The sequence below is a fragment of the Mastigoproctus giganteus genome, chromosome 13 (genome assembly GCF_048544385.1).
Source record: "Mastigoproctus giganteus isolate SK-2022 chromosome 13, ASM4854438v1, whole genome shotgun sequence".
NCBI classification, from domain to species: domain Eukaryota; kingdom Metazoa; phylum Arthropoda; class Arachnida; order Uropygi; family Thelyphonidae; genus Mastigoproctus; species Mastigoproctus giganteus.
Genome location: NC_143587.1, coordinates 92,819,618 through 92,834,211, shown reverse-complemented (window position 1 = coordinate 92,834,211; position 14,594 = coordinate 92,819,618). Strand labels below are relative to the sequence as shown.

Below are 14,594 nucleotides of genomic sequence, written 5' to 3'. Positions count from 1 at the left end.
GTTTTTCATTTCTAAATATTGATGCAAAATAACTGTTGAGTTCATCTGCAACAGCAGCTGGTGTATTTATTACTATCCCCTTTCCCTTACGTAAAGGTCCAATCTGGTTTGTCCTGCTCTTCTTGGCATTTATATATGTGAAGAATTCTTTATCCCCCCTCTTTGCTCTGTTTGCTAGTGATTTCTCATAAACTGCCTTTGTCTGTCGAACCTTTTCTGTGGCTCTATTACACATCACCTTGTAGCTGTTATAGGCCTCAGTACTTTTTATTGCTCTGTAACCTTTCCATGCCACCTTTTTCTGCTCAAGTAATGCGGCAACTTCACTCTTCATCCAACTTGGAACCCTTCTCGTGGAGTATTTTTTTTAATGGTATATACGCATTCAAGGCATCTGTGATTAATGTTTTAAAAGCGTACCACAGTTCAATTGTATTTATTCTCTGCGCGATATCTACCCAGTTAATAGAGGCCATGTAGTACCTTAAGGCATTGTAATTTCCTTTTCTGAAATTAAAACCCATTCCTTTGCCTTTTACTTCTGCTACCTCTCTCGTCATCATCCACCGTAGAACTCCGTGATCACTTCCTGCTACTGGTTCCTCTACTGTCAGCCCTGTTATGTCATCTGATTCATGTGTGATGATGAGGTCTAGGATATTCTTTTCTGTAGTACTTTCCCTGACATGTTGATACAAATAACAGTCATCTAGTTGATTTAAAAATTTTGTTCCCCATGTCGAGTTTCCTTCCCATTTACTCCAATCATTTAGAGGCAAATTGAAATCGCCCATAATAAGGCATTGATGCTTACTTGCCCATTCCATTTGCATGTAGAGGCTTTTGTCATAATCTTCACAATCACCTGGTCTATAGATTTGGAAAGGTTCAGCAGATGGGCTGAGAGGTGGCAAATGAAGTTTAACATTGACAAATGTAAAGTACTACATATGGGAAACAGCAACTGCAGAGCAACGTATCAACTCTGTGGTACTACACTGACAGTGGTAGAGAATTAAAAGGACCTGGGGGTAATTGTGCAGGCAGATATGAAGTTCTCTGAGCAGTGCAAATGGGCTGCAAGAGTAGCTCATGGTGTGTTGTCAATGTTATACAGGAATTTTTCTAGCAGGGATAAGGAGGTGATTATTCCCTTGTATACAATGGTTAGGCCACACCTTGAGTACTGTATACAGGTCTGGAGGCCTCATTTCAAGAAGGATGTAGAGCTGCTGGAACGAGTACAGTGAAGAGCAACAGGATTAGTGAATGGAACAAAGGGTTGCTCTTACAAAGAAAGGCTTAAGTTTTGCAAATTAGTGTCTGGAGACGGCACCGGCGAGGTGATCTGATAGAGGTGTATAAAGCCTTGAATGGTTGAGCATGCTCAGTACCGATGGGATTCTTCCTCTTGCTCAGAATAATCTTCTGAGAGGGCATAAATTCAAATTGAGGAAAAACAAATGTAGGATAGATGTGCAGAAATTTGCCTTTAGCCAGCAGGTAGTTGGTTGGTGGAACCGACTTCCATCCCTTGTTGTGGAAGTTGATAGCCTAAATAAATTTAAGGCTCAGTTGGATAGGTATTTCGAATGAACAGAGGGGTGAAATGGGAGTAGTGTGTTTTTTTTTTTTTTTTTTTGTTTTTTTTTTGTTTTTTTTTGGCTGATGCTGCATAAGCTTGCTTTCTTGCATCATATGCCTCTACTAATGCTAATGATACTGTTTAAGTGTATATTCTGCAAATAAAATTATATATCAAAGTAATTAATTTACTGACTGATCGTGTCAAAGTAACCAGTAAGCCATCATCAGAAAAGCTGACGAGAGTTGGGGAACAATTAAGTTGCATGTAACCAAATTATCTGTAGCAAGCTGGGTTTTCTAGTTGTTATTCTATTTAAAGATAGAGAGATAGATTTAGAAAGTTTTACTCCTCACACAAAATAGTACAACAGAAAACAGAACAAAGAGAAAGAACAACTCTGAATGATTCAAATTAACAAATTACTTAATCTGAAATAATTTTACATGAAATAAAATTTTGTAATAAATGCATGGTCATTTCTCTCTGACAATAGTAAAAATTGGTTTCCCATCTGTTTGATTTGCCATGCTGAGTTATGCATCAAACTTAATATAGTACTTGTTGCCTTAGCTGTTAATTTCAATTTTTCTTCCATCGTAACCTCTGAATTATTCAGAGATTATGATCAAATTATTCAATATTTTATTTGAAAATAGTTGAAGACATTCCAAAGGGTTATCACTGCTTGCAAATATAATGGTTTTCTTAGTTGGTTTTCCACTATTATTATAATGATTTTACCACTATTATAATGATTTTCCAACTTTAGTTGGAGCTGTGTCGGTTGAACTGACATTATCCGCAAGATGTAGCTGATCAACTTTGATCACATAAAGAATTCTGGCTTCATATTCATCTTTGTTGATACATGATATAGTTACAAGGTAGTTTATATTTTCAGAATAATTACAAACTCTCTGCCCTCAGTGTTTATCATTTTATTTTCATCTGTTTGAACATTTATACCCATGTGTAATCTAATTGTGGTCCTTTTAAAAACAATCCAAAATAGAGCAACAACATGCTTCCTCTACTCATAGCAGTTGAAGTTTTAACCTCCTTATCGCTAGCTGGGTGGGTAAAGTGCCCTGCCTGGCAACTCAAAGGTCGCCGGTTCGAATCCTGCCTCGGGTGGATCAAAGTACTGCAAAAATCTTGGGAGGTGCATTATGGCCACAGAAACCGATGCGTCAACAACTACCAAAAAAAAAAAAAAAAAAAAACCTCCTTATCTGGATTTTGGATAGGTTGGATCATCAGCTTTGAATTTTTCTCCCTTTTTTGGATAAATTTATAAAGATGTGTCATATGTCAGTCCTCCCCTGCCATTACACGTCACCTGCATATTCGTATATTTTTTGGTTGCAACTAGACTTAGTATTAGTTTTCATTTTATTGATGGTCTGGATTTATAAATAATACATTTTCTCTTTTATACTCTGGGACAGCCATATAGGGTCAGAGGAATTTAACAAGGTCTATGTTGTGTACCACTGTTATGAGATGGATTCAAACATGCAGCATGAGTAAATGTGTATTGGTAATCCGACCTCTCAGTTGTTATTTTTGGTGCATTTATCCCGATTGGCTTCTTGATGGTGTTAAAGGTGACAAAAATTATAGTAAGTGCTTAAGACAGTGGAAATGTTGTCTATTTAAATGGCTTTGGAATATTTTTCCACTAAAACACCAAAGCATTTGAAGGTCTTTCTGCCCAATTGAAAGGATTAAACTCGTGTTTGTGAAGTTTTTCATGGAACCACAAACGATATTATTCACAGTTTCTTTGGGTTAGTTGAGTAACAGTATATGCCTCATTGAATGGGAGTTGTGGTGGGCTGCTTGAGAATGTCTCAGTAAAGCAGAAACACTAAAGTGTTTTTGTATTACTGAGCAATTTAAGGATGCAAGTATTCTATTATGATGGAATGTGAAGGCTGAGGTTTCTGTTAAATGTTTGGATGAAGTTTCTAGCAATAACTAGATTTTTGTCTCAATGGTCAATTCAGAGTATGCCTTAGAATGGTGTGTGTGTGTTATTAAATTTGAGGAATACTTATTTTTATTAGAAATTTGATTAAATGCTGTAGTAGTTGTGGTATGTGATGCAAGAAAGCAAGTGTATGAGCTTATGCAGCATCAGCCAAAAAAAAAAAAAAAAAATCACACCATTCCCTCCAAATGCCTGTCCAGTTCCTCCTTAAATTTATTTAACCTGTAAACTTCCACAATGACAGATGGAAGTTTGTTCCAGCAATTAACAACCCGCCGACTAAAGGCAAATTTCCGCACATCTATTCTACATCTGTCTTTTCTTAATTTGAATTTATGCCCCCTTAGGTTCGTAATCTGAACAAGTGGAAGGATCCCATCAGAATTCAGTGTGCTCAACCCATTCAAGGCCTTATACACCTCAATAAGATCACTGCGCAGCTGCCTAGTCTCCAGCCACTGCAATTTGCAGAACTTAAGCCTCTCTTGGTAAGAGGATCCCTTCATTCCCCTCACCAATCTTGTTGCCCTTCTCTGTACACGCTCAAGCAAATCGACATCCTTCCTAAAATGAGGCCTCCAGACCTGTACGCCGTACTCAAGGTGTGGCCTGACCATTGCCTTATACAAAGGGACAATCACCTCCTTTTCCCTGCTAACAAAATTCCTGTATATCATTGACAACACTCCATGACCTGCCCTGGCAGCCTGTCTACAGTGCTCAGAAAACCTCATATCTGACTGCACAATTACTCCCAGGTCTTTTTCATTTTCTACCACCTTAAGTGTAGTACCACACAGTTGATACTTTTCTCTGGGGTTACTTCTACCCATATGCAGTACTTTGCATTTGTCAAGGTTAAACTTCAGTTGCCACTTCTTAGCCCATCTGCCCAAATTATCTAGATCCCGTTGCAGTAGCACACTGCCATTACTGTCATTAACAACCCTGCCATCCTTTGTATCATCTGCAAACTTCGACACTAAGCCTGATATGCCTTCATCAATATCATTGATAAATATACAAAACAACAGTGGTCCCAACACCGAACCCTGTGGGACTTCACTAATAACATTAGTCCACGAAGAGCAGCATCCATTGATTACCACCCTCTGTCTTTTCCCACTTAACCATCCTTTTATCCATTGTAGCAACTTACCCTTAATACCATTCTGCTCCAATTTGTAAAGTAGTCTTCCATGCACAACAGTGTCAAAAGCTTTCCTGAAATCCAAATATATGATATCAAAATTATTTTTTGCATCCAGTTCCTTTGTAACCACATCATAATATCCTATCAAATTTGTCAGACAAGACTTTCCCTTAACAAACCCATGCTGTGTCTGAATTATTGCTGCAGTCTTGTCTAGATGATCCTGCAATGCATCTTTAACCAGTGACTCCATTACCCGGAACAAAAGTTAAACTAACTGGTCTGTAATTACTCGTGTCACCCTTTGATCCCCCTTTGTGAATTGGGGATACAGTTGCACATCTCCAGTCCGGGGGAACCTCCCCTGAGTCCAAGGATGCTCTCATAATTATGGCTAAGGGTTTGCTTAGTTGCTTTGCCGCCTCCTTTAAAATAACTGGATAGATCCCATCCACCCCAGGTGCCTTTCTCATGTTTAACTTCAACAATTTCTCCTCCACTTTGCTCTCAGTTATTCCAAAATCATTAAGTACCCTGCTACAGTTTGATAACCTTCTTCCATTTTCAAATTGTAATAATTCCTCATGTGTGAATGTAGATGCAAAATACTCATTCAGTTTGTTTGCTATCTGAGCAGGATCATCAACAGTCGAACCATCGATGTCAAGTGGACCAATCAGATTCACCACTTCCTTTTAGGGTTTATATAAGTAAAGAAATCCTTGCTGTTTTTCTTAGCATCTTTTGCCAAAGATTTCTAGTAATCTGGCTTTGCCTGCCTAACCTCCTTTGTGACTTGATTACAGACTAGCTTATATCTGCCATAGGCTTCTGAGTCGCTTGATAATTTATATGCATCCCATGCATTTTTCTTCTCTGTTACGAGCCTCATTAGTTCATTTGATAACCATTTAGGCCTAAACCTTGAATAATATTTCTTAATAGGTATGAAACTTTTAGTAGCATCCACGATTAATTCCTTCAGTGCTTCCCACTTAGAATTTACCTTTGGCAACATCGTCAGTTGATCCCACTGTACAGAATTTAAAAACTGTCTGAGACCGCTGTACTCACCTTTACAGAAGCAAAAACCCTTTCCTTTACCCCTGATGGTAATTAAATCTTTAAGTAAATCCCACATCTGTACACTGTGATCACTGCCACCTAGTGGTTCCTTTATCTGCAAATTCTTAATACACGAATGATCACTGTTGATAACCAGATCAAGAGTATTACTCTCTCTGGTTGCCTCTCGAACATGCTGCTGCAGAAAAGTCATCCAATAAATCCACAAAAGTCTTACTAGTGTGTGAGTGACCAACCCACAAGTTCCAGTCAATATCTGGGAAGTTAAAATCCCCCATTATAACACATTCTGATTTACTAGCCCACTCTATTTCTCTGTACAATTGTTCATTGTACTCATTCGAGTCATTAGGCCTATAACACACTCCTACTCTTATTTTTGCTTTCGCAGTGCTTATGTCACACCAAACTGACTCAACAGTGCACTGTTCATCTATATCAACTGGATGCACTTCTTTTGATTTTGTTTTTCTTAATTAACTGCATAACAACTCCTGCCTTCCGATCCTGTCTATCCTTTCTGTACACGTTGTACTCTCCAAATTCCAGTTCTGCATTCCTTATATCTCTGCTATCCCAACAATATCTGCCTTTGATGTCTTGATCAACACTTCAAATTCATCAAATTTATTTACTATACTTCTAGCATTGGTATACATGCACCTATTCCTAGTTACCCTAACACATCCCATATACCCACCTATTTCACGATGACTGTCACCAGTCCCTGAAACCCCCAATTCCCCTCGCTCCAGGTCGCTACTTATTCTAATAGAAGTTGTGCAAGAATCACCTTCACCTCTGTCTGCGGCTACTGTTAAACTATTAGTCCTTGTATCCCCCCAAGCTAGCAGTTTTCCGACCCACCTAACACTGCCTCGATAGCATCAACAAATATTCTTGCACCCTTTCTATTTAAGTGTATCCCATCCCTGTAGAAGCAATCTCTCCTGTTAACAAGTACAGACCAGGCTGAAAAAAATTCTATCCCCTGAGCCTTGCACAATCTTTCCAGGGCCGAATTGATCTACAAGGCTCTCATCATATACTCCCTCCTATAGTGTCTGGGCAGAATTGCAGACACTTTCAAATTCAACCCTAATGGCTTTTGTTCAACAGTGACCTGTACTTGTTAAGTAATTCTGCCGGTCTCTTAATATCATTAGTGCCAACATGTACAACTATATCACCTTTTATGCCCTTAAAAAATGATATTCACAAGTTGCACATTCCTTTAGGCTGTGATGCGTTGGAGAATTGCCCTTCCCCCTCAGTTCTCCCCCGAGTCACAGCACTCCTACCACTTTGTGCCTGTTGCTTTGCTGCTCTAGTCTGGGGCATGATATTTTAAATTAATAAGATCAATAAATTTAATTAATTAAATGTCAGTACTATGCTATCTAATAGAAACAGTGATGCATATTACGCTATATAATTATACGTTAGAGCTACCTAGTTAACACAATTAAAAATTTTAATTCCCTACCACTCTATACAAAAAACAATGGCTGCAAGATTCGAACGAAATAACGGTTTTACGTATATTAAGTAGTAATCTACAAAAACTCTTTTTATCTAAATTAAAAATAACCAGTGTAACAATAACTATAAGACTACATATAAAGTACAATATAAAAGAATAATTAGGTAAATAAAAAGGCAAACACTTATCGCTTTTTTGGAGCCTGTAATTCGCAGCTGTAATTTTTAAAGAGAGTCAGTGCCCTCTCAATTTCTTCAGTAATTATTTTAGAGTTTTTTAATACTACAGAAACCAGTTTGTAGGTTTCCCCCCTTTTTTTTATTAATGTTCCATTAAATAAAAACAACTGATGCTCTTTATGTTAGGCGGTTCAACCACTTATATTTCATGGTAACATAATTTTAAACATTGTTTACCAATATAAAAGGTTTTGCACTGCCTTGATTATGAAACCTAATTTCCTTTTGATTTACCATTGGCAAGTAAGTCATGGAATTATTTGTTGGAAAATAATATCGAAGTCCCCTTCCACTGTTTTGGAATCAGCTAAATAAAATTAGTTTTTGCAACCACACACTAATGACACAATTTTTTTATAAATAAAACATGAATCAGCCTGTTATGTTTTATTACTGAAAAAGTATAAACTTTGGTGTATGTTTCCTTGTGCAACTGTAATGTTTATTTTCTATCTTAAAACTTTAATAAGTTAACATTTCATGATTTATTTTTTTTTATTATTTCATTTAGGATTCAAGTTGATTGGGATGACGATATTTCTACACTTGAAAGTGAAGAGATATCTGTGGAAAATCGGGAGAGAATTCCAATAACAACTAGCATATCTCATAATTTTGTAAGTATTAGTTTCTTCACTTTTTCATATCTTTTCAGTAGACTAACCTATCTATAAAAGAATATTTTGCTTTTTCATGTGCACACTTTTTGCTTTCCGCAAGGTGGGGCTAACTGCTATTGCGTTATACTACAACAAAGTGATTGACAGGTCCATCTCAAAGATGCTTTCACAAACACTTAATTTTTTAGTCTTTAAATTTTTCTATATATAAAAGAATATTTATAGTGCTTTTATTTTTAGAATTCTACATGTCTCGAAGCAACGATTAAATTTTTTCAAAATTTTCTTCAGCTATTAGCAATGACAGTAATGACAGTAATAGAAAAGAGAAAGATAGTATCAGAAAGGCTGAGAAGAAAAGAAAAGATCTTGAGTATGAAACAGCACTTAATTCTGATATCAAAGAAAACAAAGCAATTATTGAAAATATGAAAATAAGTTAAAGGCTTCACAATTAAGAAAGGAAAGATATGAAAAACAAAAGACTACTTTTATGTCACAAGCTTACATGTAGTGGAAATAAGAAAGAAATATTTGGTTTGTGAACACGTCACAGGTGACAGAGCTGGATTGAAAGCATATATTCCACAGATTCATATGTATTCAAACAAAGGGGAATATAACTTCATTTTTTAACGAATACAGTTTCCTGTGAAATTGGCTATTAGTATGACCAATTCAAGGTAACAAAGTCAAGATCAAACACTATCTAGGGTTGGTGTTGACTTAACATCACCATGTTTTTTCGCATGGACAATTGAAGGCAGCTAAAAATCTTTGTGTTAATGAAAAACAAATCAAAAATGCTGAAGAATGGGGTGTAGGGGAGGGGTTTCCCTCTATTAATAAAAATTAAAATATAAAAACATATAATTTAGTTTCATGTGACACAAGGCAGAAGGGAGCAAAGCGACCTTCTGACTTGTGCAGTAAAATCCTTTTAAATTGAACATGGATTATATAATTAAATAAAGTTAATTTAGTAAATTGCATTGTGCACTGTTCTTCTTTGGAATACATTAGCTGATTGTATAGACAATAGATTAGTTGATAATTTGTTCCATTATACTAGAATAGACCTTTACAGACTAAATACATTCTTCCCAGTTAGTCAGAGCTAGAACTTAACTCGTTTCTGAATTTCTTCTAACAGCACTCATCCCTCCTATCTTGTGTCTGAGCCTTTCACTTGTGCGTAGCTTCACATGCCAGTCTTGGCATACTTTTCTCTCAGGACACATATGACACCTTGAGACAACTCCCTTCATTACTAAGTGGAAAAAATATATATATTCAATATCAGTGTTTTATTCTCAAAAAGATTCATGCTTTCAACTTTGCAAACCATCATTAAAAAATTCTTGACTTAATCAGATACAGTAGGAAACAGAATTGATAAAGTTCTGAAAGGCTCTTCTTTTTAAAAAAATACAAACTGCATTTTTTGTGAAACAAAAAATTATTTAATCAAGAATGATTAAAAGAATTTTGTTCAGGCTTCCCATGAATACTGTTTATCCAAGAAAAAAAAACAGGAACAGGCTTACGTTCTGGAATGGCCACTACTTCTGATTTCCTTGCATTCAGACTTCCTTTGTGGCAGACAGGCTTTCTTTCTCTTCTTGGCTCACTTAACAGCAGCAACAACTTATTTTTGGTCATCCTGTACAATGGGTGTCAAACTCAGAATTGATTGGGGAGTATACAGCAGTTCTCAGGTAGCTACAGGGCCACAAATTATTCTTGGGTGGGTTAGGGGCCACACTAATGTGCAAACAGCATATCAGTGGCATTGTTCAACAAAATATATTAAGTATTTTCTTCAGGCATCCACAAGACCCACACTTGGCTATCATATCAGAAAACTGTTTATTGTGAACTGTCACTCCATGTTATAGCTTTCCAATATTCTGGGGACTAATTATGAGTTGTGCACTAGGCAGGTTGATCTGTGCTTTGTTATGATGTTTAGTTTGTGTGTTTCTGTAAAATTCAATGCCGTTCAGCTTCCTGTGTATCATCCTTATACTAATATCAATTCTGGTGGTTTCCCTTGGCTCCTAGTTGACCATATTTGATGTGGGCTGATGGAATCTATGTACCACTCTTTGGCAACTTCCAGTCTTTCTGTCAATGCCTCATCCCCCCACGTGAGAGTTGCTAAACTTTGCCTATAAACTATTTCTTTGATCTGCTTGCTTCTAGCATAAATGCTGTTGCTTTCATAACTATTCCTCATACATGGGTGATGGACATGGTTCATTTTTCGCAAATCCCAGAGACATCCAGATAGTTTGACAATATACTATTTATTTTTTTATATTTATGCACGTAGATATTTCAATTTTCAAGATTCTGATGAACTAGGAATAGCATAGTTAACATGTAAGTTATACAGAGTGTCCGAAAAAGAATGGAGTTTCGATAGTCAATAATTGGAAAAAGTGATAAAGATCTTAAAGAAACGAAATTTTATTTTAAACAGTTAGTTAAATAGTTTGTAACAAGTATAGTAAATTTCTACATGCACACTGTTTTTGTGGCTCTGCATATGTCCAGTCTGTATTCTACTTCATTCCACACATGCTGCAGCATATCTCTTGGAACTTGACCAACAGCTTCTTGGATCCCTCGTTTAAAATGGTCATGAATACTTTCCACAAAAACACAATTCTTTGCATAGCCCCAATAGAAAAAAATCAAGAAGTATCAAATCGGGACTTCTAGGTGGCCATGGAATTGAAACTTCCCTGCCAATGCATCTTCCAGGAAATATTACCTTAAGATTATCCTTAACAGTTACTGAGAAGTGTGGTAGTGCCCATCTTGCTGGAAACCTATGCTGTCGAGAGGTCATTTTCTTCTAATTGAGTGAAAAGGAAATTTTCTACCACATCCAGGCAAATTTCTCCATTAATTGTTTTCCAAAAAAGAAATTGTGTTTTGCCTGAAGATATGAACGTACACTAATCTGTACCAAACATTTATAGTGCTATCACGAATATGTTCTTTAACCACATGAAGATTTTCTGCTCCCATGTCCAGCAGTTATGACTATTTACATATCCACTGATATGAAACGTGGCTTCATCGCTGATCATGATGGTGTTTAAGAAATTTGATTTTTCATCACTAAGATTTAGCGTGAAATTTGCATATTCAGTATAATGGTGAATCTGGTGCAAAAGTTGGACCGATTTTGTATGTATGTCTAAGTTATGCATCATGCATAACTTAGACTACACGTAAACATGCACAACAATACATGATGTGTTGCTTTTGTGTAACACATAAGCAACACATTGGAACTCGTAATCATAAACTACAATGGTAATCATAAACTACAAATAATCGTAATCATAAACTACAATTGATTTTGGAACTCGTAATCATAAACTACAATGGACTGATTTCTCTGTGCTCTGAATGTAAGGTTGCAGTAGTAGTAGTAGTGGTGGCATGTGATGCAAGAAAGCAAGCATATGAGCTTATGCAGCATCAGCCAAAAAAAAATTACAAAACAATCCCCTCTAAATATTTGTCCAGTTCTCCTTATCCTCCTTAAATCTATTTAACCTATCAACTTCCACAACGACAGATGGAAGTTTGTTCCAGCAATTAACCACCCAATGGCTAAATGCAAATTTCCGCACATCTATTCTACATCTGTCCTTTCTCAATTTCAATTTATGCCCCCTTAGGTTCGTAATCTGAACAAGTGGAAGAATCCCATCAGAATTCAGCTTGCTCAACCCATTCAAGGCCTTATACACCTCAATCAGATCACCTCGCAGATGCCTAGTCTCCAGCTGCTGCAATTTGCAGAACTTAAGCCCCTCCTGGTAAGAGGATCCCTTCATTCCCCTCACCAATCTTCTTGCCCTTCTCTGTACACGCTCAAGCAAATCTACATCCTTCCTAAAATGAGGCCTCCAGGCAGTACCCAAGGTTTGGCCTGACCATTGCCTTATACAGAGGGACAATCACCTCCTTTTCCCTGCTAACAAAATTCCTGTATATCATTGACAACACGCCATGACCTGCCCTGGCTGCCTGTCTGTATTGCTCAGAAAACTTCACATCTGACTGCACAATTACTCCCAGGTCTTTTTCATTTTCTACCTCCTTAAGTGTAGTACCACACAGTTTGTATGTTTCTCTGGGGTTACTTCTACCCATATGCAGTACTTTGCATTTTTCAAAAACTTCATTGGCACTTCTCAGCCCATCTGCCTAAATTTTCTAGATCCTGTTGCAGTAACACACTGCCATTAACAACCCTGCCAACCTTTGTATCATCTGCAAACTTCGATGCTAAGCCTGATATGCCTTCATCAATATCATTGATAAATATACAAAACAACAGTGGCCCCAACACCGAACCCTGTGGGACTCCACTAATAACATTAGTCCACGAAGAGCAGCACCCATTGATTACCACCCTCTGTCTTCTCCCACTCAACTATCCTTTTATCCATTGTAGCAACTTACCCTTAATACCATTCTGCTGAAATTTGTACAGTAGTCTTCCATGCTCAACAGTGTCAAAAACATTTCTAAGATCGAAATATATGATATCCGAGTTATTCCATGCATCCAGTTCCTTTGTAACCAAATCCTAATAACCAATCAAATTTGTCAGACAAGACTTTCCCTTAACAAACCCATGCTGTGTTTGAATTATTGCTGCAGTCTTGTCTAGATGATCCTGCAATGCATCTTTAACCAGTGACTCCATTATTTTACCCGGAACAGAAGTTAAACTAACTGGTCTGTAATTACCCGTGTCAACCCTGCGATCCCCCTTTGTGATTTGGGGACACATTTGCACATCTCCAGTCCGTGGGGACCTCCCCTGAGTCCAAGGATGCTCTCATAATTATGGCTAAGGGTTTGCTTACTTCCTTTGCCTCCTCCTTTAATATAATTGGATAGATCCCATCCACCCAAGGTGCTTTTCTTATGTTTAACTTCAACAATTTCTCCTCCACTTTGTTCTCAGTTATTACAAAATCATTAAGCGCCCTGTTACAATTTGATAACCTTGTGGCATTTTCAAACCTTAACTCCTCGTGTGTGAATGTAGATGCAAAATACTGATTCAGTTGATTTGCTAACTGAGCAGGATCATCAACAGTCGAACCATTGATATTAAGTGGACCAATCAGATTCATCCCCTTCCTTTTAGAGTTTATATAAGTAAAGAAATCCTTGCTGTTTTTCTTAGCATCCTTTGCCAAAGATTTCTCATAATCTACCTAACCTCCTTTGTGACTTGATTACAGACTAGCTTATATCTGCCATAGGTTTCTGTGTCACCTGATAATTTATATGCATCCCATGCATTTTTCTACTCTGCCACGAGTCTCGTTAGTTCATTTGACAACCATTTAGGCCTAAACCTTGAACAATATTTCTTAATAGGTATGAAACTTTTAGTAGCATCCACGATTAATTCCTTGAATGCTTCCCACTTAGAATTTGCTGTTGGTAACATCATCAGTTGGTCCCACTGTACAGAATTTAAAAACTGTCCGAGACTACTATAGTCACCTTTACGGAAGTAAAAACTCCTTCCTTTACCCCTGATGGTAATTATATCTCTAAGTAAATCCCACATCAGTATACAGTGTGATCACTGCCACCTAATGGTTCCTTTATCTGCAAATTCTTGATACACGAATGATCACTGCTGATAACCAGATCAAAAGTATTACCCTCTCTGGTTGCCTCTCGAACATGCTGCTGCAGAAAACAATCATCCAATAAATCCACAAAAGTCTTACTAGTGTGCAAGTGGCCTACTCATAAGTTCCAGTCTATATCTGGAAAGTTCAAATCCCCCATTATAAGACATTCTGATTTTTTTTTTTTTTTTTTTTTTTTTTTTTTTTAATGAAAGCCCCAAACACAAAAGGTATCAAAACCTATAGTGCTTAGTACCGTGCATGGGTTGAAGGAGAAGTATGGGGGGGGGGATGGCGGAAACTTTGCTCTAGAGACTAAACATGGGTTTCACCACTTCAAGCCTCCAACAAGCAAAGTGGTGGTATTTACTAGCCCACTCTATTTCTCTGTACAATTGTTCATTGTACTCATTCGAGTCATTAGGCCTATAACACACTCCTACTCTTATTTTTGCTTTCGCAGTGCTTATGTCACACCAAACTGACTCAACGGTGCACTGTTCATCTATATTAACTGGATGCACTTCTTTTGATTTTATGTTTTTCTTAATTAACAGCATAACACCTCCTCCCTTCCTATCCTATCTATCCTTTCTGTACACATTGTACTACCCAAATTCCAGTTCTGCATTTCCTATATTTGTGTGACACCATGTCTCTGCTATCCCAACAATATCCACCTTTGATGTCTTGACCAACACTTCAAATTTATCAAATTTATTTAGTCTACTTCTAGCATTGGTAT

At 37.2% G+C, this 14,594-nt stretch overlaps 1 protein-coding gene across 1 annotated transcript in view; it reads left to right on the top strand.

Annotated features, from left to right (window-relative positions):
• Positions 1-14,594, top strand: part of Raf (serine/threonine kinase raf oncogene) — a 439,038-nt gene that overhangs the window by 189,371 nt on the left and 235,073 nt on the right. The window contains exon 6 of the mRNA XM_090387771.1: positions 8,054-8,159. Coding sequence (XP_090243897.1) covers positions 8,054-8,159 — 106 coding nt within the window. The remainder of the gene's footprint in view (positions 1-8,053; positions 8,160-14,594) is intronic.